The following is a 23,691-nucleotide window of genomic DNA, read 5'->3' on the forward strand; positions in this document are numbered from 1 at the left end:
AATTTTTCATCGCACGAAGGAAAACGCAAGCTACTGTAGGAGCAATTCGGAGCAAAATTGGTCATTATTTCTGGCTCCCTTATCACCACAGTCTACCGAACCCACCAGGCACAAATTGTATAACCATGCGGCAATTTGGACGCTTCCGAGTTTAGTCTTTTTTATGTTTCGGCGTAGGTAACTACTAGGTACCTACTTTCATTTTAGTACTGCACGCAGGTTCAGCGGCTGCACAGAATGCCGGAAAGCGGATCTTCGCAACACAGCACCACAACACAGCAGAACAGAACATGATGATTGTGCGGTTGGTCGAAAGAACCATCAGCAAGCGGTGAATGACATTTATCAGCTTATTTTAATCTCCCGCGGTTTCGCGCGAATTATACATATTTATAGGCTACGGGTGGCGGCCACAAGGGGAATCAAAACGACTAAAGCGTAACAAACTCACGGGAAAAGCAAAATTCACTCGTCGTTTCGGTAGGGATTCTCGTGGGGAAGTTGAAAGAAATGAATGAGGTAAACGTGGTGAGGCGGGAACTCCGGTGAAAGAAACAAGTTTCTTGTTGGTGGAGCCTTTCTTTTCTGCCGGCCGCGAACGGCCGGTTTTCTGCAAGAATGTTTTCCTCCCATCTACCGTGAAATAAGCAAACGAATATCATTATCAGCAACTATCGTCCGGGGCTTTCGGTGTAGGAAACCAACGCAGCCAGACCATTGCTGGCAACGACTTGTTAGCGTGGTAAATTTATTTGCATGCACGATTCATTCTGCATGCCAACTCCGGAGGAAAAACTGTTGCCTTGTTACCATCGGTATTTTCTCTTCAATCTTACGTAAAACCTCACAGGGGAATGGCCTTGCCAGCAGAGTGGAAACGGCACGACCTTAACCGAGGATAATGGAATTTTCGAAAGTAACCCTGCGTGATCGGAAACCACCAAATTATAAATTTGAAATCGAGGCAGGTTTCTCCTAAACATCTAATCCAATCGAGTGTTTGCAGTTGAGTCTGATGAGAACTGCTGCTCTTTGTCGAATATTCTTATCAGAAATAAACATACATCGACTCTAGTTCAAGTGGCAGCTGAATCATGTTTTCACTCCCAGTTCCAAGGAATGAATCAGCTGTGCTATAGAATGGTTCCTATTTATTGAGGGTTCCTCAACAGAAGCAAATTCGAATTGAGCTGGATAAGCTTGATAGCAATATAGTTGTTGGAAGAAAAAAAATCGAACCAATACGAGTGCATGATTTAACGTAGCATATTGTGGACACCCTACCAGCACCAGGTCGTTATCTCGAAGGTTAGTAAATAATCCTTATCGGTTGAGCACAAGATCAATACAGATAGAAGAATACGGTAATGATTGAAAATTTCAGCTGTATCATCAAAAGAGCCTAGAAATCACATGTTTTCAATTTCTTATAAATACGACCCTTGAAATATCTCACTAACATTAGGTTGTGAATATATCATATTTTTAATCCGAAATAAGCCATTGATAGCATAGTGTTGAGCCAGAAAGTAAAACAGTACTAGGACGAACTTTCTTCCTCATGGAAGAAGTTATTACTCTTATGATCAGGGCCTACTTTATCGTATTTTGTACAATACACTTCATCAACCTAAATTTCGATTGAAAAACACTGGTGGCGTGGATTGCTCTGATTTTGCACATTCGAGCAGAAATGGCAATGAAACACCGACGACACGACCTGCCACTCGTCTATCAAAACTGTATCGTAAATTTAACTACCCCTCAGTAACTGGTAATGGTTATTGCGTTTTGAGAAATGTAAGCAAAACAAACTGCAGATCGAATATTTTAAAGCGAATAATTAAAATGGACTTTCCGAGTGGAAAATCCTTCTCCCGTGGATAGTTGCAACTGCTTCAGCATCAGAGCAGTGGATTGACTAGTCATTCGGAATGGGTAAAATAATTATTCTGTCGTGAAAACTGAAAAGGATCCACTTGCGATTGAACGAAAACAGTTTTCTACGGATTTAAAACCCTACATTCAAATCTGAAACATGGAAATATTTTTGGTGATTTGAATTGATACATAAAAATTTACAGTCAACCCATCGAAAAATTAATTGAAATAAAAATAATGTGAGCTGTGAGTGTACTTTCCATTTACAAGCGATAATCCTTGATCGTAAGACGACGCAAAGAATTCTAGGAAGATTGAATGTCGAACAATTGCTGATGGAGAAGCGAAAAGAATTTCTAAATCATACTTTTAAAACTAAGAATAATTCATTATTATTATAAAATCCGTGTATTGCAATTATTGTCAGAAGAAACCAAGTGAGGGATAAACATTTTCTTCAAGCAAAAATATTCATGAAACAAAAAAAATATATGGTAACATAAAAAACTTTCTTTTTTTTTGTGCATCCGCATCAATATTATACTTCTAGGATTTTGTTTATTTTTTTTCTTGCGGAACTCTCATCTTGTGATTAAAAGTGTTCTCAAAAATATTGGTTTTGTTTTTTTAACCATGCATCGATTGTGGCACAATGAATTAGATGATGATTAGTACAGTTGCCTTGAATAAGAAATATGTGCAATTTTTGAAAAAAATAATGTAATGTAAGTTGCTTTTGTTTGCTTTTTGTTCATTTTGTTTTCTTTTTCATAAAAAATAAAATTTCTTTTGAGCTTTGCCTCTGTTAATGTCCCATTTCAGGAGCACTGCAAAGAATAGAAATGAATCTAAAGAAATGCAGAAATATGCAATAAACAGGTTGTTCAGGAGAATGTTTGTAGCGTTATGATAGTATGTTTACATACAAAAGAATTAATGCTCTCAAAACACAGAAATAAAATTTAAGCACTCACTTTAATCGTACTGATAATGATGTTCTCAAGAATGCACTGAACTGGCGCATAAGGAACCAAATTAAGAACCTATGGAACGATTCCACAACTTTCTCAAAATGTTTGTTTATTTATTCTGGGGATCCTTGGTAACTAGTTCATAGCAACTTAAGCAGTGTTGCTCGAGAAAATTATTTTTGTCTTTATCAGGGGGTCGCTATATTTGTGGTACCTGGCGGTAAATCGTTTACGAACAATTTATATGCAAATTTTTATTCGAAGTTCCTGGTCGTGTCGTCGGAAACACCGTCAGAATACTGCATTTCTGCTCGAAAGTGCAAAATCAGAACAGTCCACACCACCACGGCATTATATTTGCTAATAAAACTAGTTTATTATCTAATCGAATACAACTAGCTTATATTGAGTTTTCGTCAGTATTTGAAAATTGACGAAGGACTACGTTTCCTATGTATATAGGGGTGCATCTTCAGAATACGAAAAACAAAACAATACAAAAATAAGTCAGCTTTGGATCACACACCTGTAATAGTTTGTAAATTTATATGGACCAGGGAATTGAATATTGAAATACTTTATAGTTCTTTATTTTTCGATGTACTTTTAAAGCAAAACTCAGAGTTAATTTAAAAATTATGGGTAAAAAATTGCGGTTTCCAGTCAAATTTTCGATTCAACTAATGTCTATTTCATGTTACACTTGATATACTTGGCACATAAATTTCACTTCTCTTGCGTATTGTTGAAATGCCTAATTTCCTTTACACTTCAAGACGCTTCTAAGGCTTTCTCTAACAGAAACGAAAATTTCTATCAGGTGTACAACATTGCTTCCACCGATTTTTCCAAAATTAAAAGTTTTATTGCGAAAAAGTGCTTACAGATGTAGTATTCAAAGTATTGTCCGTCGCTAGTGACAACTTTTTCCCATCTTTCCGGAAATTTTCGGATCCCGGTTCGGAAAAAGGGGTCCTCTTTTGACGCTATCCATGAAGCAATCTATTTTTCCAACTCTTCGAAGGATTGAAAATGTTGATCTGCCAGGCCGTGTGCCATCGAACGGAATAGGTGGAAGTCAAAAAGGGGGACATCTGGGGAATACGGCGGGTGGGGCAAGACTTCCCATTTCAGCGTTTACAGGTACTTTTTGACAACTTTTGCGACATGAGGCCGAGCATTGTCGTGTTGGAGGATGACTTTGGCATGTCGCTCTTGATATTGTGGCCGCTTTGCTTTTAGCGCGCGACTAAGGCGCATCAGTTGCGTTCGGTAGTGATCTCCTGTGATGGTTTCACCCGGTTTCAAGAGCTCGTAGTAAATCATACCGAGCTGATTCCACCAAATACAAATCATAACCTTGGCGCCGTGAATATTCGGTTTTGCCTTCAACGAAGTAGCATACCCGGGCTTTCCCCATGATTTTCTGCGTTTAGTATTATCGTATCGAACCCACTTTTTATCACCGGTTACGATTCTATGTAAAAACCCCTTGCGATTTTGCCTTTGAAGCAGTTGCTAACATACAAATAGACGGCGATCGATGTCCCTCGGTTTCAACTCGTACGGCACCCAATTTCCTTCATTCTGAATCTTGCCCAGGGCCTCGAGACGAAATCACCATTATTAAAACGTTGAAACCACTCCCGACACGTTCTTTTACTCAGAGCAGCATCACCGTAAGTTTCTGAGACATTTGCAGCTGCATTTTTTTCGAATTGTAACAGAAAAGTAAAATTTCCAGCAAATGGCGAGAATTGGGCACATAAACAGACATTTTCGAGCGTGAATAATACGAAAACAAGAACAACTGTCACTGAAACGGCGATGACAATTCGTTAGGCACTGTACACACTCACTTTAAAGGCATTATCATCTATGTATTTTGACCAGCCTCAGCCGGTACAGCCACCTATCGGAAAACGGCGGAAGTAAAGTTGTACACCTGATGGTAAAACATTTGACAAATGAACAAATGAACAATCTGCTTCTAGTAGGAAAGGGCAGACTATTAAACAGCCTTCATAGGGTCTGTCGGTGATGATAACCAGACAGCGACTGGCACAGTGATTATAAATATACTCTCCTACCAAGTGCTTGAGCGGAGGAATAGATATTTAATTAGCGGCAAGAATCATTTCAGGAGTAATTTTTAACGTATCCATACGAACTAAGTTTTGAGAAACGTCCATAACAGCGACATCAGCTTCGTTGTCGGAAGCAGTATTTCCAGCAAATACGTTTGAATCTTCGAACCTATAAGAAGCAGAAACAACCAAAACGTAGTCCGAAACAAGACAACGATCAGGCCGAGGGTTCGAAAGCTGTACAATACGATTCTTGCTAGAAATTTGAACTGCATAATCATGGACGACGAAACCTACGTGAAACTCGATTACAAATCCTTGCCGGGACCACAATATTATACGGTGCGAGGGCAAGTGTTAAACCAGTCCGAGACATCGATTGAAGTCGAAAAATGTGGTAAGAAAGCTATGGTCTGGCAAGCAATTTGTAGCTGCGGTAAGATTTCGAAACACTTCATCACGACTGCTTCACTGAACAGCAAAATATAAAGGGTGATTTTTTAAGAGCTTGAGAACTTTTTTAAACAATAAAACGCATAAAATTTGCAAAATCTCATCGGTTCTTTATTTTAAACGTTAGATTGGTACATGACATTTACTTTTTGAAGATAATTTCATTTAAATGTTGACCGCGGCTGCGTCTTAGGTGGTCCATTCGGAAAATCCGCTTTTTTATCGACAAATTTTGTTCAGCGATGAGGCTCATTTCTGGTTGAATGGCTACGTAAATAAGCAAAACTGCCGCATTTGGAGTGAAGAGCAACCAGAAGCCGTTCAAGAACTGCCCATGCATCCCGAAAAATGCACTGTTTGGTGTGGTTTGTACGCTGGTGGAATCATTGGACCGTATTTTTTCAAAGATGCTGTTGAACGCAACGTTACAGTGAATGGCGATCGCTATCGTTCGATGCTAACAAACTTTTTGTTGCCAAAAATGGAAGAACTGAACTTGGTTGACATGTGGTTTCAACAAGATGGCGCTACATGCCACACAGCTCGCGATTCTATGGCCATTTTGAGGGAAAACTTCGGAGAACAATTCATCTCAAGAAATGGACCGGTAAGTTGGCCACCAAGATCATGCGATTTGACGCCTTTAGACTATTTTTTGTGGGGCTACGTCAAGTCTAAAGTCTACAGAAATAAGCCAGTAACTATTCCAGCTTTGGAAGACAACATTTCCGAAGAAATTCGGGCTATTCCGGCCGAAATGCTCGAAAAAATTGCCCAAAATTGGACTTTCCGAATGGACCACCTAAGACGCAGCCGCGGTCAACATTTAAATGAAATTATCTTCAAAAAGTAAATGTCATGTACCAATCTAACGTTTAAAATAAAGAACCGATGAGATTTTGCAAATTTTATGCGTTTTATTGTTTAAAAAAGTTCTCAAGCTCTTAAAAAATCACCCTTTACATCAAGGAATGTTTACAAAAACGACTTCTACCCATGATTCGAAGCCACAAGGATCATGTTGTCTTCTGGCCAGATCTTGCTTCTTGCCACTACTCGAAATCAACGGTAGAATGGTATACAACCAAAAATGTCACTTTCGTCCCAAAAGACATGAATCCATCAAATTGCCCACAACTTCGACCAATTGAGGAATTTTGGGCATTACCGAAGGCACATTTTAGGAAACATGTCTCGGCAGCCGAAACCATTCAACAGTTCGAAAAAGATTGGATAAAAGTGTCCGCTCAATTTTTTTTCGAACGTTCACATATGACATGTCAATTGAGCTTCCCATTATTGATAGCATTTACCACGCAAACGACGAAGAAACGTTCTTCGAAAATCATACATAACCGAGTTTTTGGTTCTCCATACGTGGTTGAATCTGTGTATGGGCAGCTAAAATGAAAGGATATTCTATCGTTTCTCACCCAATGTGGTGAAGAGCAGAGAGATTCATCGTTCTTCCTGGAGTTAATGAATCTTATTCTGTTTCTACCTTGAACGGTTTTTAGAAGATTGTGCGACATCTCTTATGGGGTGCCGAATCAACTTCTGATCATACATATAGCGAATTGTTCTGCATTCTCCCAGGAATCCAGATTGGTGTCGCTTTTGCATCCTTTCGGGGATGCAGTATGATTCATTTTCTTTTGTTTTGTGCTGTTTTCCCAAATCACCCTTTTCACAACTCCATTCCATGTTCCTTTTACCCTTCCCTTCCCATCCGGAAAATGATACAAAGCAAGCTTCAGACCAGAAACTTTTGTTTTATTTTTATTAGCTTTATTTATGTTAATCTAAAAAAATTTCCCGAGTCAAATAAATGTTCAGTTGAAGGAAAGATACCTTGAATAGGTTAGCGTATCATATAAAAACAAATGTACAAAAAAAATGTATCAAACAAACAAATCAATATTGAAAACAGAAACAGAAAATATCATCTGGTCAATGAGTGAACAAGCCTTCATTGTCGTTTCGCTTCTCGCACATGACCTTATAGCTGGGTTTCTCCTGCACACGACGTTCGTAAGCCCGGACAGTTTGCATCATTTCCTCTTCACGCTACCTCAGTGAACACTACAGTGATCTTCGAACGATTGATTGATTGAATAGCTAGCTGCTATTCGAAACATTAGGTCAAAGCCGCACCTTGGGAAAAAAAAGACTCAAGAAAATACGATCCGACTACTTTCCACTCAATCTCGCATGGCCATCAATCTGATCGAATGAAATAATTGATTCCGAGCCAGCGATTCGATACATGTCGTCGTACCGGGTGAGTAAATCGGTGTAAAACGTGCAGTTAGTAGAAGGAGCCAGATTCTAGCCACTTGGCAAAAACGACTTCATTTAGTTTGCAAAGCAGTTCTTCAAATTAAAGCTCTTACTGAAGTGCGTTTAAATCACCCAACCATCCACCACTTCTAATGACCATCCGTCAGGCATTTATTATTTCCTCTTGCTCTGAACACTTCATCGCAACAAGAGCTTAGCCTTCCTCTTCGGCGTAACGTAGTAAGCAAGTTTATTAACAAATAACCACGGTTTACTAGAGGGGTATTTTCATAACATCATAACATGTGGTGAGCGCGGAGTTACTTATATAGCAGAGCAATTGTGGAAATATCCACCCCAGAGGCACTTTATGACACGCGATTTCAATGTCCCCGAAGAAACCCCATGGAAACTACATTGATTTGTTGTGAGGGAAATCTTTTTTTTCTCTCTCAAACAAGCTAGATGAAGCCTAGTTAGCTCGAGATTGGTTGTTGATTATTGTGGTTATAGTAGATTGCCAATATTTATGAGTTAATGTGTGTACTGGCTTCTCTGTGTGCGAACAACTGCATTATGCGGCATTGGCACCGTTTTGCGAAGTTAATCTTCAGGAACGGCCTTCGCCACTTTCAGCTTGGGGAGCAGCTGCAGTAAGAGTTAAAAACAAAAAAAAAGCCCCAATACACCCTTCGGCTACGATCCCACCGTCCATTTTAGTACTCCTTCGTCCAATGGATGCATTCACGTTGGCACTGTAAGCCAAACATTGCGATTGCGATTTTTTTTCTTGTTACTTGACGTCTGTTGCCGTTGCTGTTGGTAGAAAAACCTTTTCGGACGCAATCGATTTCTAGCTACGCGCCGCGCTCGAACGTAAATGCGAACGAAGAGGCACGGCCTTTGCAGCCTTCTGCAGTGGAAGTCATGCACGACCGAAATTTGCCTCACTGGTGCTGCACTCCGCACGGTTTCCCAAGACTTACGGGGGGGAAAGCGAGAAATGCGAAGCGGAAATTGTTCTCGAGTTATGATTTTCAATACCTGCATCGCTTCACCTAGGGCTTCCTTGCGTGGTTCACGATTCTGCCTACTAGAACACAGAGAGGAACGAACGCGATTCGGTGTACTTTCAAATCGTGATATTAAACTGCAATCTGAAATAAAAAACAACAATAAATCCAGTCATTTGTTGGAAATTGATCTCATCGGGTAAGCAACTCCTCATCTTTACCGATCTCGTTTGAAACAGCCAGAATTTTTATTTCCAACATGTTTGTATAGTTTTTTTTAAATAAATATTTATTGGAATATGAGTTAAAATTAAATTATCAAGATTTAGATTGGGTGTTCAGCCACAAGTGGTGACTTTTTAGCCCTATTATATATATGATTTGGTTATTACCATGAAGACATCATTTGCTTCCGCAGTTCTGGGATTTTTGTGTAGAGAAAATTGTAAACCTACTTGTATTGTGTAATGGGGAAAGGAACTTTTATACTAACTTACTAACTAATACAGAGAGCGAATCGATTCAATTGAAGATTGCATCGATTTTTATCGGAATTTGCTTATAGTATTATGTGACATTACATCTAATGGTTCTATATTTGTGAGTCTGTGTAACTCATTTGTACTAAACCAGGGAGGACGCTTCAAAATCATTTTCAGAATTTTATTCTGAATCCTTTGAAGCGTTTTCTTCCTGGTGGAACAACTCGACCAAATTGGTACTGCATAAAGCATGGCTGATCTGAAAATTTGTTTATAAATTAACAATTTGTTTTTTAGACAGAGCTTAGAATTTCTGTTTATAAGAGGATATAAACATTTAATATATTTATTACACTTTGCCTGGATTCCTTCAATGTGATCCTTGAAAGTGAGTTTTTTGTCATACGTTAAACCTAAGTATTTAGCTTGATCAGACCATATCAATTCCAAGCCATTCAATTTGAGAATGTGATTATTGTTTGGTTTCAGAAAAGAAGCTCTTGGCTTATGAGGAAAGATAATTCATTGCGTTTTTGCTGCATTTGGTTTAATTTTCCATTTTGACAGATAATCACTGAAAATATTTAAACTTCTCTGTAGGCGACTGCAGATCACTCTTAGATTTCTACCTGTGGCTAACAGACTTGTGTCGTCACAAAATAGCAATTTCTGACAACCAACGGGTAGATTTGGAAGATCAGAAGTGAAAATATTATACAAGATTGGAGCTACGCTCGAACCCTGCGGAACACCGGCTCGTACGGGTAGCAATTCAGATTTACAATTCTGATAGCTAACCTGAAGAGTACGATCAATTAAATAATTTTGAATCATTTTGATCAAATAAATAGGAAACTGGAAATCAGACATTTTTGCTATTAAACCTTTGTGCCAAACACTGTCGAATGCTTTTTCTATGTCTAGGAGAGCAACTCCAGTGGATAACCAAGAAGATTTATTTGATTTTATCATGTTCGTTACTCTGACAAGTTGATGAGTAGTTGAATGTTCATGACGAAATCCAAGCTGATCTGGTAAAAAATTGAATTTTCATTTATATGAGACATCATTCTCTACAAGATATTTTATTCAAAAACTTTACTGATAGAAGAAAGTAAGCTAATTGGTCGATAACTTGATGTTTCTGCTGGGCTTTTATCAGGTTTGAGGATAGGAATTACTTTAGCGTTTTTCCATCTTTTTGGGAAGTAAGCTAATGAAAACCACTTGTTGAAAATTTTAACCAGAAGTCTCCAGGCAACATCAAAAAGATTTTTAATAAGAATATTAAAAATTCCATCATTACCAGGAGCCTTCATGTTTTTGAGTTTCCTAATGATTGACTTAATTTCATCAAAATTCGTATCAATAATGTCATCTTGTGATAACACTTGAGTTGAAATATGATCATATTTCAGTGAGACTTCATTTTCAATAGGACTCACAACGTTCAAATTAAAATTGTGGACACTCTCGAACTGCTGAGCAAGTTTTCGAGCTTTTTCGCCATTTGTAAGAAGTATTTGATTTCCTTACTTGAGAGCAGGAATTGGTTTCTGAGGCTTCTTAAGAACCTTAGAAAGTTTCCAGAAAGGTTTAGAATATGGTTTAATGTGTTCAACTTCTTTAGCGAAATTTTCATTTCGCAAAACAGTAAATCTATGTTTAGTTTTTTTTGTGAATCCTTAACTATGTTTTTCATAGCAGGATCACGAGAACGTTGATATTGTCGTCGACGAACATTCTTCAACCGAATGAGCAGTTGAAGATTGTTATCGATGATAGGAGAATTTAATTTAGTTTGAGCTTTGGGAACTGAAAGATTTATAGCTTCGATAATATAATGATTCAAATTATCAATTGCTGTGTCCGCAGAATTTTCTAAAATAGTTTCATGATCCACATGTTTTTCAATGTGAGATCTGTAATCCAACCAATTAGTTCTATGATAGTTGAATATAGAACTAATTGGATTAATTATAGCTTCGTTGGAAAGTCTGAATGTTACAGGAAGATGATCTGAGTCAAAGTCCGCATGTGTAATCGGTTCACTACAAATGTGACTTTGATCTGTTAGAACCAGATCAATTGTAAACGGGGTTTTCACGGAAGAGAAGCAAGTCGGATTACTGGGATGAAGAACTGTAAAGTAACCACCAGAGAGTTGATTATGAAGTATTTTACCATTACGGTTATTTTACCTACAATTCCACTGGATATGCTTTGAATTTAAGTCCCCTATTACGAAAAGTTTCGATCGATATCTTGTAAGTTTTTGCAAATCGCCTTTAAAGAAATTTAATTGTTCGCCGGTACATTGGAATGGTAAATATGCTCCAGCGATGAAATAAATTCCATGAATGGTTTCAACTTCGATTCCCAAGCTTTCAATAACTTTAGTATTGAAAGAAGGTAAAATTCGATGTTTAATTTGCCGTTGGACAAAAATGGCAACTCCACCACCCATTCCAGTTAACCTGTCAAATCGATGAACCACATAATGTGGATTGTTTTTTAATTTGATATTTGGTTTAAGAAAAGTTTCTGTCACAATAGCAATATGAATTTTGTGAACTTTGAGAAAATTATAAAATTCATCTTCACTCGATTTCAAAGATCGAGCATTCCAATTTAAAATATTCAAATAATTATTTAACATCACTGTTAAATTTTAAATTCATTATAATATTATTTGCAAATTGCCATCCGATTTGAAATGCTTGAAAAAGTGATGAAGTCGAATTCATTCGGATGATCATTTGAAAAAGATGATAATTTTATTTTCCGTTATATCGCCTAAATCGACTTCGTTTAAAGAAGCGAATGGCATTCAAGGAATATTGGTAGGTAGACTGCCATTAGAAGAAGATGATTTGGCCGATCTACCTATTAATAAATTGTTTTCGTTAGAAGATGAACTGCAAGGCGTTTCTGTGTTTTGATTATTTACATTAGAAGAATTAAGTGGTAGATTTCTACCTGTTACATGAGCGTAACTGACATTAGAAGAAGATGATGACGAGGTCGATTAGAAGACGAATTGGCAGGCGTACCTGTTTTTTGTTTTAAATCCGAAGAAATAAGTGCCTTAGAAGTATTAGGCGTGGCATTTGTATGTAAATTTAAGGTCGTTGATTTGACTTGTTGTCTGAGCGAACGAACGTTTAAAATTTTCCCCCAACAGGACATTTTGTAACCTGCATAACAGATTCCAATATATGTTTTCTTTTGAAACCATCGATACTTACAATCATTAATTACTCCTTTCATGGATTTGCTTATTTATATTACTAATTATAAAAAGGGATTCCCACATTGAACTGAACTACCCTAAGCCTACATTCAAAATCAAATTAAAACTGTTTCCAAATACCCCTCCCTGATGTCCAATCCTATGCCATTCCGACAGCAACCGTTAGCACCATCTAAGTGCGTTTCTCGTCGACCTGCACATTTCACGAGCGTCTTCCGAGTGACAGTTTCTACCCGGACTTCATTTGACTGAAAACAACCGACGAGGCACATGCAGAGGAGATTGATGGTAACTATTTCGAAGTGAAACGATTACATTTGTAAAGGTGATATTTCTTTAAAGGTGACTCGAAGAAACGCGTGTGGTCAAGTACGCCACTGTGCTTCCTGTGCGGCTGCCGGTTCCAGTTTGGAAGATAGTCTCGATCGATTTGTGTTTCACCGGGGTAGCAGTGTTTTTGACCGAGGACCAACTTTAAGAAAAAAAGTCCGGTCTACCAGTTCAGTTTGTGGAAGTGCCTCGAAGGCCAGAAGAAAAGCGTGTGGTCACTTACAAAACAGTGGATCCCGTTACGCTGTCGGTTCCAGTTTGGACGGTTACCTAGGAAGATCCCCACCAGTGCGGCGATTTATCGAAGAACGCCGTCGAAAAAAATTTGTTCTGGATCAGGTCCGTCGTCTAGTGAGTGCCATCGACCGCCATATTGGAGCGAACAATCACACACGAGGATATTCCGACGTCATCTCGATGTTCGTTGGTCCCGGTGTGTCGCTCTTGTGGACATACCAGAAAGACGGAGAAACAATCATACGTGTCGATATTCCGGTGAGATTGTAAAGATCAATCGGTCCACGTGTGCCATCTGTCGTAGGAAGATGACGAGACTGCCACGAGGTTCAGCTACGGTTTGACATTCCCACCATTTAAATCCCTAACCAACTCAACATAAATATGAATAAACTCCCATCTATCATGTGAATCATCCGTTATTTTATATATATAATTAGAATCAGTCCCTTCTGGGTTTTTCGGTCCGCTCAGAAAATATTGTATTCCTCCTGTGAGATAGTCCGCCCTGAGACGAATTTGGAAATTAAGTAAGAAATAACTTACAATTTCAAATAATTGGATTTATGATTTCCATCGCAATTTGAACATGAAAATTTATCAGTGGTTTCATTCATTGGACAAACGTCTTTCGAATGCGATTTACCACAATTCAAACACCGTATATGACAATTTTTGGTTCCATGGCCGAAGCCTTGGCAACGACGACATTGCGTTAAGTTTGCAATACCATTATGCCGTTTATAATGTTCCCAATGAATTTTAATGTGGGAAATGAGACTTTTACTTCCGGGAGAAAAGTAGAAAGCTCAATCCGGAATGCTTTGAAGTCGGAAATAATCACCGTCACTGGTGTTGTTGTTTCTTCCCAGAACGGGTATTTTGGAAGAATCTTCTTCTATGTCGCTACAATCGGATTCAGGAAGAATCTCGTAAATATTGTTATACGGCATAGAATCAACGGAAGGGAATTCCGTCCGTTGTCTTTTATTTTTACATTCAGATTCTATAAGATCGTGAATGTTATTAGAAAAATGATGAATAACGGATTGTGATTTATTCCGTATTGAATTATTTTTAGCCTTAGGCTTCTTGCCTTTCCGGTTGGACGCAGGCATTTTTGAAAAGAATGAAATTGGAAATTAAATTAACTAGGCTAAATTAGTCTTCGATTAGACTCCTAGTTTGGAAAAGTCTTGATAAAGACTGATTTTGTGGTAGTCTTAATAAAGACTGATTACTTCGAAGAATAGTTCTTTGAATAGCTAGCCTTAAAAAATGCTGAATAATTTCTTAGTCTTGAAAAAGCCTGATTATATTAAAATATCACTCTTTGTATAGTCTTGAGAAAGGCTGACTAATTGTTAGTCTTTAAAAAGACTGTTAGTGATTCAGGTAGCCTTGAAAAAGACTGAAGCCTTGAATCAATGAAACTCTAGGTAACCAGAAAAATATTTCCAGGAGCCAAGAGCTATACGCCTGCGGTGCGAACGACTGGTCAACACCGACTGAGAAATACGGATTATTTTCAGTGATTGAGTGCAGTGTAATACAGGCATTACCTATGGCTGGTTAGAAACCATAAGAACTTCTAATTTATTAATATAAGGGAGACATATTCGTGCAAGTTGTTTAAGACGGCTCAGACTAGTCAGTCATTTTATAACCAAACTAATAATTGACATTCTCGCATACAGCAAAATTGATCTTTCTTTGTTACAGACTAAAATCTTTGGCATGATGACAACTCTTCATCTAGCTGATTCCAACTATACATCAATTTATATGAGAACTAAAAAATATTCAATATTTATATGAGAACTGAATAAATATTCAAAAATCTTTTTTATATGGCATTACAACTGGCTTGTAAGAGGTTCACTAAAAATGTATATCAGTATATAAGTGAATGAATGTTTGATGGAATTATAGAAACATTTTGTTCACGCTTAGTGAGTATATATCAATAGTTTTTAGAATTTGTAAAATCGAAGATGACGGCTTTCGTTTTGTGGATATTTGTGGATCGCTATACAATTTGTGTTATCGAGACGGGTTTGACAAGTAAATTATCGAAATTGATCCCATATTCCTAACCTAAAATTTAGAAATCTTAGATGGCTGAAAACAATTTGTGGTGGATTTTTCATTTTTCGGTTCACCAAATGTTTAAGAATCCATTCAGATATATTCATACAAAATGATACGTTGATGTTTGTCAAAAAAAGTCCGTTCAATATCATTTGTGATGTGAGAATACCGGTGGATTCAATTAAATTCTAACTATTAAATGAATATTTCTCAGAGTCAAGAAAACATTTCTAGTAGTTCTTGTTTAAAACAATTAGGCAATCCATCACATCACTAGATTAAAAAGGTTCAGTGAGGCACCGATTCAAATTCTAGTAATCGAAAAGGTGCGAACTAACACACTTTACATAAATTATCACAACTGATCAATATTTGGAAGCGTGTCAGTTTTAATCGTATCATCGTCAATCCGATTATGTATCTGAATATACTCATACATATGTTTTCAATCTGCGATAATCAGGCTCTGTATAGCACGTCCAGGGTAACGTGCCACTTGAGCCGATGATGTAAGAATTTTTGTATGCAATAAAGTTGCATTTTTCCAGCCACCTTAAAAATTAAAGATATGAAAAAATCGATGTACACGACTGGGTGCTAAAAATATAAGCAAAAAACAATAACACATTGAAAAATTATAGTTAATATACACACAAAAGATACACATGCTGAAATTTGGTACTAAATTTTCTATTGAAGTACGTTTTGCTGAGTAGTGGAAAAAACTTGTTCAGTTAAACTGAACTAACGGATCTTAGCAACTATTTATCATATTCTAACTTCACATCGGAAGAAAATATGCTCGATACCAAAAGTGGGTCACAAAACGAGAAATTCGAAAACGTTCGATTCGTTTCCAGTGCAAACGATTATCAATCTTGGGTTTTATCTGCTGGTTCGGACTAGAAAAACAGATACAAAAACATATTCGCCTTGAGGCACTTATCAGCGCACATTCCGCCACACCGAGCGCAAAAACCCTTTACTCGCCTCATCACACTCGCGCTGCTGCTCCCTTTAACTATTTCTTGATTCACCACTGCTTTATTGCTTTTTCTATCGTTTTGTTGTATGTTTCATAGCTTGCTTTTCCTCTGCTAGTTTTAATCGGAACAACTTAGCGGCATTTCCAAGCGGTATTTTCATATGTTCCTGTTTCACACTCGTGAATTTCAACCAGTTCCCTATACATATTGGTGTGTTTGTCTATTTATGAGTTTTGATGTTGCTGATTAGATCTCTTCTGCATTAACATTATCAACATCATCGTCATCATCATCATCATCATCACTATCGGCATCTCAGCATCTACTCGATAAGTCGTCACGGGTCGCAAACACGTACTGTTCTGCATTCTTATTTCTCCCCTTAACACTCGTGACCTCCAGCAACACACAACGAAACACCCGGACTGGACTACACCTCTCCAGCCAGAGGAACCGGAATCATAAAATTCACGTTTCGTTTTTCCTTGCACTGGACCCACCCGCGCCCGTTTGTCCCCGCATGCAGTCACGGTCCACTCGCCATGCTCGGTTGTCCTCTTTTCTGACCAGAGCGTTGCAGAAACTGGGTACTGCAAAATTTGAATTCCTGGAGCCGGTCCAAGTTGAACCGTGAATCGAGACCCAAAAACCCCACCTCGGAATAGAGTCACTGCACTCTTGAAGAAACGGTGGCAAAATTGACACAAAGCAAAGATCACCTTTTTCTCCTTTCTCCGTTCCAGCGTCGGCAAATGGCACGGTCAGCAACACACGAAATTTACCGATTTTTTACACCCAATCAATACAATTTCGCGTGCACGTTTTTAAATTTCCTTACATCCGTAAGCACACCTTTCCGCCTTTCACTACTTTCTACCGATAAATTTCCACTTACACCAAAATATTCACCGCAAAAGTGTAAATCTTCCGACCAACGTCGACCGTCAAAACCTGGAAAACTAGAAACGATTCTCGCGAGCATCAAAACGCAACTGAGCCCCACCGTGCTGTGTGCTGAGTTGGCTGGGCTCCTCTTCAAATCTCACCAAGCAAAGAAGCACAGAAAAGAGAGCGACGAATGAACATCGTCAAGGGGAAAAGATAACAAAAGCACAACAATCGCAAGTTGTGAGTGAATCCGGCGAATCCGAAACCGACAAGGCTCTCCAGACATCTACTGGGTGGAAAATTGTACAAACGATTTGCTGGGTACCAAAATACGCGAGAGCGCAGAAAGAGAGAGTCTTTTCAGTCGCTGAGTAAAAATAGAAATGTACTCTGGATTTTCAGAATGACAAAGCGTGAGCGGTGGTCACTCACTGCAATTCATGCTGCTACAGTTTGTCGTACCTAAATGACGACACATTTTTGCAGATAAACAATATATGGCATTTTTTAACAAATTTGAATAAAAGCGTAAGATTGTCACAGTGAAATGTTACCAATATATTTTGGCACCAATGAATCAAGCTTTTCAGTACAAAAAAGCAGTGATGTTGCCGCAATATGCAGTTTATGGTGCACGTTGCAAGTTTTAGATTAAAAATTGAGTTTGTCATATTATCATAGCTCTGCTCAAATACATCTGTGGTATCTACAAAAAGTCGATTATTGTAAAATGTTGAAGTAAATTGATCGGAAAGAAAAATTTCTGTATTTTGCATCTTCTGCGCGCAAATTCGCAAGATGAAACAATATTGGTCTATGGTTCTGGTTATTATTCTGTATTTTAATAACAGCAATGCTTTCTCATCATCTAAGGGTTTTAGTTACGCATGTAACGGATTTGTGAGAGTAGCACATGCTTAATTTCAGTGCTAAAGCAGTTCGAATTAAATTACTATTCCTACTAGAAAATGACATTGCATTGACAATGGTCAACCGCCTTTTGCTCAGCCTACTTGTATTAGATTCACAGTCTCGCTCAACCGCAAAGGAGAACGACGATAAGAGTGAAATCTCAAAATCCCGAAACCGAAATTTTAGATCCTGAATCTTCTAAGCTTGATCGAAAGCCTCATAGTAGCTTTCAAATTAAATCGAAATCAGCTCAGCTAAAGACTGTCCCAGAAAGTATAGACGCACTTTGATTTCACTGTAATTAATTCACAAGTGTTAGATATTCAAATTTTATTCGATATACTGATAATATTAGACTACAACAACAGAATATTATTCTCAACATTTGCTACTTAGCCATTGTAGAATAGCCGACGCACCTTCTTGCGAACGTTCCTCATTAAATTCCGTACAGACTTGACACTTTTCTCCAATCTTTTTCGAACTGTTGGATGGTTTCGGATGCCGAGACATGTTTCCTAAGATGTGCCTTCGTTAATGCCCAAAAATTCTCAATTGGTTTTGGGACGAAAGTGACATTTTTGGTAGTATACCATTCTACCGTTGATTTCGTGTAGTGGCAAGAAGCAAGATCTGGCCAGAAGACAACAGGATCCTTGTGGCTTCGAATCATGGGTAGAAGTCGTTTTTGTAAACATTCCTTGATGTTTATTTTGCTGTTCATTGAAGCCATGGTGATGAAGGGTTTCTAAATCTTACCGCAGCTACAAATTGCTTGCCAGATCGTAGCTTTCTTACCAAATTTTTCGACTTCAATCGATGTCTCGGACTGGTTTAACACTTGCCCTTCTCGCACCGTATAATATTGTGGTCCCGGCAAGGATTTATAATCGAGTTTCACGTAGATTTCAACGTCCATGATTATGCAGTTCAAATTTCCAGCAATAATCGTATTGTACAGCTTTCGAATCCTCGGCCTGATCGATGCTTCTTGTTTCGGACGATGCTTCTTGTTTCGGCCTACGCACCATTTGTACACAATTTTTCGACGTTGTTCTGCTGAAAGTCCACGCATTTCGAAACAAACTAATGAAAACGAATAAACAAGTAAAATGCTACCAACATATTTTGGCACCAATGAATCAAGCTTTTCAGTACAAAAAAGCAGTGATGTTGACACAATACAGCAATGCATTCTTATCATCTAAGGGTTTTAGTTATGCATGTAACGGATTTGTGAGAGTAGCACATGCTTAATTTCAGTGCTAAAGCAGTTCGAATTAAATGACTATCCCTACTAGAAAATGACATTGCATTGACAATGGTCAACCGCCTACTTGTATTAGATTCACAGTCTCGCTCACACACATACAGAAAAGTTTTATAACCGCAAAGGTGAACGACGATAAGAGTCAAAATCCCGGAACCGGAAGTTTCAATCCTGAATCTTCTAAGCTTGATCGAAACAAACTAATGAAAACGAATAAACAACTGCAGTGGTTAGAGAAGAGTGTAAACAACAGGAAGCAGCCATAAATATTGACAGATTCTGAACCATTGCGAAATAGCAGCGGTTTTTGGTTGTGTCCATACTTTCTAGGACAGTCTTCATTTGTAAGGTAAGGGCTCAACATTTCATCTCATTTGTAAGAATGTCGCCTCAAAATCCCGATTTAAGCACTAAAATCACTATAACTTTTTCATATTACTGCTTCATTCGCCTTGCTCTACGATGAGAATTGATTCACATTTTATGAAAATTTAACTAATATTCCTGAAACAGCTAAAAACATATATGATGTGTTCACTACTCTGCCCCCTATTTCATCTCAATGGATTTTTGTCCATCCTATCGTTTCCGTTACCTTTCGTTTTAAATTAAAAATTTTACTGTAAAGTTAATTTGGTGAACTTTGAATAAAAACAAAAAAAGAATTGTAACTATTTAGGCATTAGCCCTTCATAAAACAAAATGCAGAGCCAGAGATGTCATTCATACAGATTTATCTGTATTGTATATATTTTTGCGTTCACATATTGATTTAAATCAAAGTGCAGATTTTATACAGATTTCTTAAATTTAATACAGGTTCATAAAAAGTGAGAAGTAAAAAATTAGACTTTTCTCTCTGAATATCTATTAGTATTTGATTGGAGTGATTCTTTAAAAGTTTATTAATCAACGGACAAATCACATGTTAAAGTGGAAATCTTTTATGCAAATAATTGATTATGATTAACACCATTTTATTAGTGAAGAGCAGATATAGACTTTCTATGCAAAGTAATACATATTTTCTATGAAAATATCTGGCATCGCTGTGCACAGCCGATGAAACACACACACTTCGCAGCGTTATGTTGACGTATAGCGGTATGAAACCAGTGCTACTAGATTTGCCACAATGGTTATTTCAATAGTATTTAACACTCTCTTTCTGGCAATATTCGAAGCCGAAACAGTTTTTTTGAAATATTAATATCAATAATATAATTTAAAAAACATACTTTTTGATGATAATTTGAAGAATAAAAACAACTTGGCAACTTTGTGATATCTTGGCAACTTTGTGAAACCAAATGAGATGAAAACAAATCGCAATCAAGTGAACTAAGTGAAAAACTTTCATCTCATATTTTTGAAGACTTTTATTGCTTGTCGGGTAATTTTAGAAGTCTTTAATCGTTAACTAAACAAGTGGCAAGTGAACATTACTAATTATGAAGTCATCCAGCATTCAATGGTAGTGTAATTGTGCGAATATTGATCATGTTTTAAGACGAATCGATTGGTAGATAATCAGAAACATGACGACCTGTAAATCTTGAGACGAAATTGTGTCCTAAATTGAAAAGTTCTCATATAGAAAGGTTATGCAATCACTGTGAAAACCGACTTTTGAACCAAGGCCCGGAGGGCCGAGTGTCATATACCATTCGACTCAGTTCGTCGAGTACGCAAAATGTCTGTGTGTGTATGTGTGTGTGTGTATGTGTGTGTGTGTGTGTGTGTGTGTGTATGTGCGTATGTGTGTATGTAACGTTTTTTAGAACTAACTTTTCTCGGAGATGGCTGAACCGATTTTCACAAACTTAGATTCAAATGAAAGGTCTTGTGGTCCCATACAAAATTCCTGAATATTATTTGGATCCGACTTCCGGTTCGAGAGTTATGGGGTAAAATGTGCAAAAAAAATAAAATATGTGTTTTAACTTTTCTCATAGATGACGCGACCGATTTTCACAAACTTAGGTTCAAATGAAAGGTCCTGTGGTCCGATGCGTCATTCCTGAATTTCATGCGGATCCGACTTCCGGATCCGGAAATATAGGGTAAAGTGTGTTAAAAATTGTACACCATCACTGAAAATAGGGAAAAACCTTAAAAAAATTTTAAATCGACCTCAAATCTTTTCCCATTTGATGGTTTTTATCAGTAGACGGTCAAACAAACCGATTTCGGTTATTCTTTTAAGAATCGAAGAAAAAAATTTTTTTTCGCCTTTTTGCCTTTCTCATATAGAAAGGTTATGCAATCACTGTGAAAACCGACTTTTGAACCGAGGCCCGGAGGGCCGAGTGTCATATACCATTCAACTCAGTTCGTCGAGTACGCAAAATGTCTGTGTGTGTATGTGTGTGTATGGGTGTGTGTATGTGCGTATGTGTGTATGTAACGTTTTTTGCACTAGCTTTTCTCGGAGAAGGCTAAACCGATTTTCACAAACTCAGATTCAAATGAAAGGTCTTGTGGTCCCATACAAAATTCCTGAATATTATTTGGATCCGACTTCCGGTTCCGGAATTATGGGGTAAAATGTGCAAAAAATTGTGAAAATAAGTGCACTAACTTTTCTCAGAGATGGCTGAACCGATTTTCACAAACTTAGATTCAAATAAAAGGTCTTGAGGTCCCATAAAAATTCCTGAATATTATTTGGATCCGACTTCCGGTTCGGGAGTGATGGGGTAAAATGTGCAAAAAAAAGAAAATATGTGTTCTAACTTTTCTCATAGATGGCGCGACCGATTTTCACAAACTTAGGTTCAAATGAAAGGTCCTGTTGTCCCATGCGTTATTCCTGAATTTCATGCGGATCCGACTTCCGGATCCGGAAATATAGGGTAAAGTGTGTTAAAAATTGTATACCATCACTGAAAATGGGTAAAAACCTTAAATAAATTTCTAAATCGACCTCAAATCTTTTCCAATTTGATGGTTTTTATCAAACAAACCGATTTCGGTTATTCTTTAAAGAATCGAAGAAAATTTTTTTGGCCTTTCTCATATAGAAAGGTTATGCAATCACTGTGAAAACCGACTTTTGAACCGAGGCCCGGAGGGCCGAATGTCCTATACCATTCGACTCAGTTCGCCGAGTACGCAAAATGTCTGTGTGTGCATGTGTGTATGTGTGTGTATGTGCATTAACTTTTCTCGGAGATGGCTGAACCGATTTTCACAAACTCAGATTCAAATGAAAATTCTCGTGATCCCATACAAAATTCCAGAATATTATTCGCATCCGACTTTTAAGAATCGAAGAAAAATAATTTTGAAGAATTTCACAGTATTATATATGATAGTATGATTGATATGAGAAAGGCATCATTACACCACTAGGTGGATTAAAACAGGTTTTTTCTGCACCAATACCACTGGTGTAGCACACATCAAAAGATCGGTGTAGCTCTGTGCAATAGAATCGTTTATTGTAGTCAAGGGTTACTGTCATTTTTGTTTGTTTATTTTTTATCCCTCCACACTGAGTAGCATCCTCACCACACATATTCAATATTAATAACCCAAACAACCTTAATCAAGCTTATGATTGATTGCGTAGCTCGTGAGTAACAAGGAAACCCACTAAATGGTGAAAAAATTCCGAAAGCGTCGATGCTGAGTCAGACAAAAGCGAAACATGGTCGGTTTTGTTAATTTCGATGTCCTCAAATCAAGTACAGTAATTTAGTATTATAATCACTGCGTTAACGGAATTAGTTGATCATTATCAAGACACACAATTCCAGCCTGGGGTTTCACGCATAGAATCAGAATTTCTTTCAACCATTAGTGGATCGTTAAAGCTGCCATTTCAAAGGGTAATTTTGTTAGTCTGCTGAAAGATGACCATCTTAGGAAATCACAACCCCACACAAACGAAGACATTTCGATTTCAACGATATATGGACGATGGAAAAGAAATGATGTAATAATTTTATTCCATTGTTCGGTCTGGAATTCGTAAACGGTCAAAGACAATTTTGTTAAAAAAAAATCTGGCTTTCAGCAAAATTGATTAAATCAATTAAATCTAAGTGCGACTACGAATAATAGTTTGCTGCTGAAGTTTAAAACTCTAATTGCAACATCCGGAGCCGTTGCATAGATAAGCAAATATTTACACTCTTGTTTCAAACCTGTTTACACTATGGTGGCCGCGACCGGGTAATTCATCCACTTGCACAACCAGTGCAAAATATCCTCCCGCACTTTCCCACCATTCATTCGGGATGAAAGATTTCCAACAATGGATATTTGTGCCAGCACACGGACAAAAGATTGTACTTTCCTTCGCTTGCAACAACTGAATATCAACAAAGATGTAATTATCGGTTGTTGGACGAGCTGAAGAATTTAAATGAAGATAACAAAAGAAAAGAAAAACGAGAAACGAACAAACTTTCGTGCCTGATGGGTAGCAGCCAAACAGCCCTACAAATGTTCCAGGGTGAGAACTCAAGCGATAAGTAAATGCTTTCCCAGCCGTCGCCTCGGTTGTAGTCGTCGTCGTTTTCGTCGTCGTCGTCGTCGCCATCGTGATTA

The 23,691-nt window shown here is 37.7% G+C and overlaps 2 protein-coding genes across 4 annotated transcripts in view; one reads left to right on the forward strand and one right to left on the reverse strand.

The window, feature by feature from the left end:
• The window catches only part of LOC131431572 (protein phosphatase 1 regulatory subunit 14B), a 154,307-nt gene that overhangs the window by 95,103 nt on the left and 35,513 nt on the right, over window positions 1-23,691 (reverse strand). Inside the window, exon 1 of one of the 3 annotated variants that reach the window (XM_058597373.1) lies at window positions 16,784-17,065. The exons of 1 other annotated variant lie outside the window; for it this stretch is intronic. The gene's annotated coding sequence lies outside the window, so the exon portion shown is untranslated. Of the gene's footprint in view, window positions 1-16,783; window positions 17,066-23,691 lie in introns of those variants that run through there. One more of the 3 variants, XM_058597375.1, reaches the window with a different exon arrangement.
• On the forward strand, window positions 12,167-13,399 carry LOC131431571 (uncharacterized). The gene is made up of 2 exons (XM_058597372.1): window positions 12,167-12,708; window positions 12,763-13,399. The coding sequence occupies exons 1-2, from the start codon at window positions 12,691-12,693 to the stop codon at window positions 13,255-13,257; spliced, it is 513 nt and encodes a 170-aa protein (XP_058453355.1). The 5' UTR covers window positions 12,167-12,690; the 3' UTR covers window positions 13,258-13,399.

This window comes from Malaya genurostris, chromosome 2, assembly GCF_030247185.1.
Source record: "Malaya genurostris strain Urasoe2022 chromosome 2, Malgen_1.1, whole genome shotgun sequence".
NCBI lineage: Eukaryota > Metazoa > Arthropoda > Insecta > Diptera > Culicidae > Malaya > Malaya genurostris.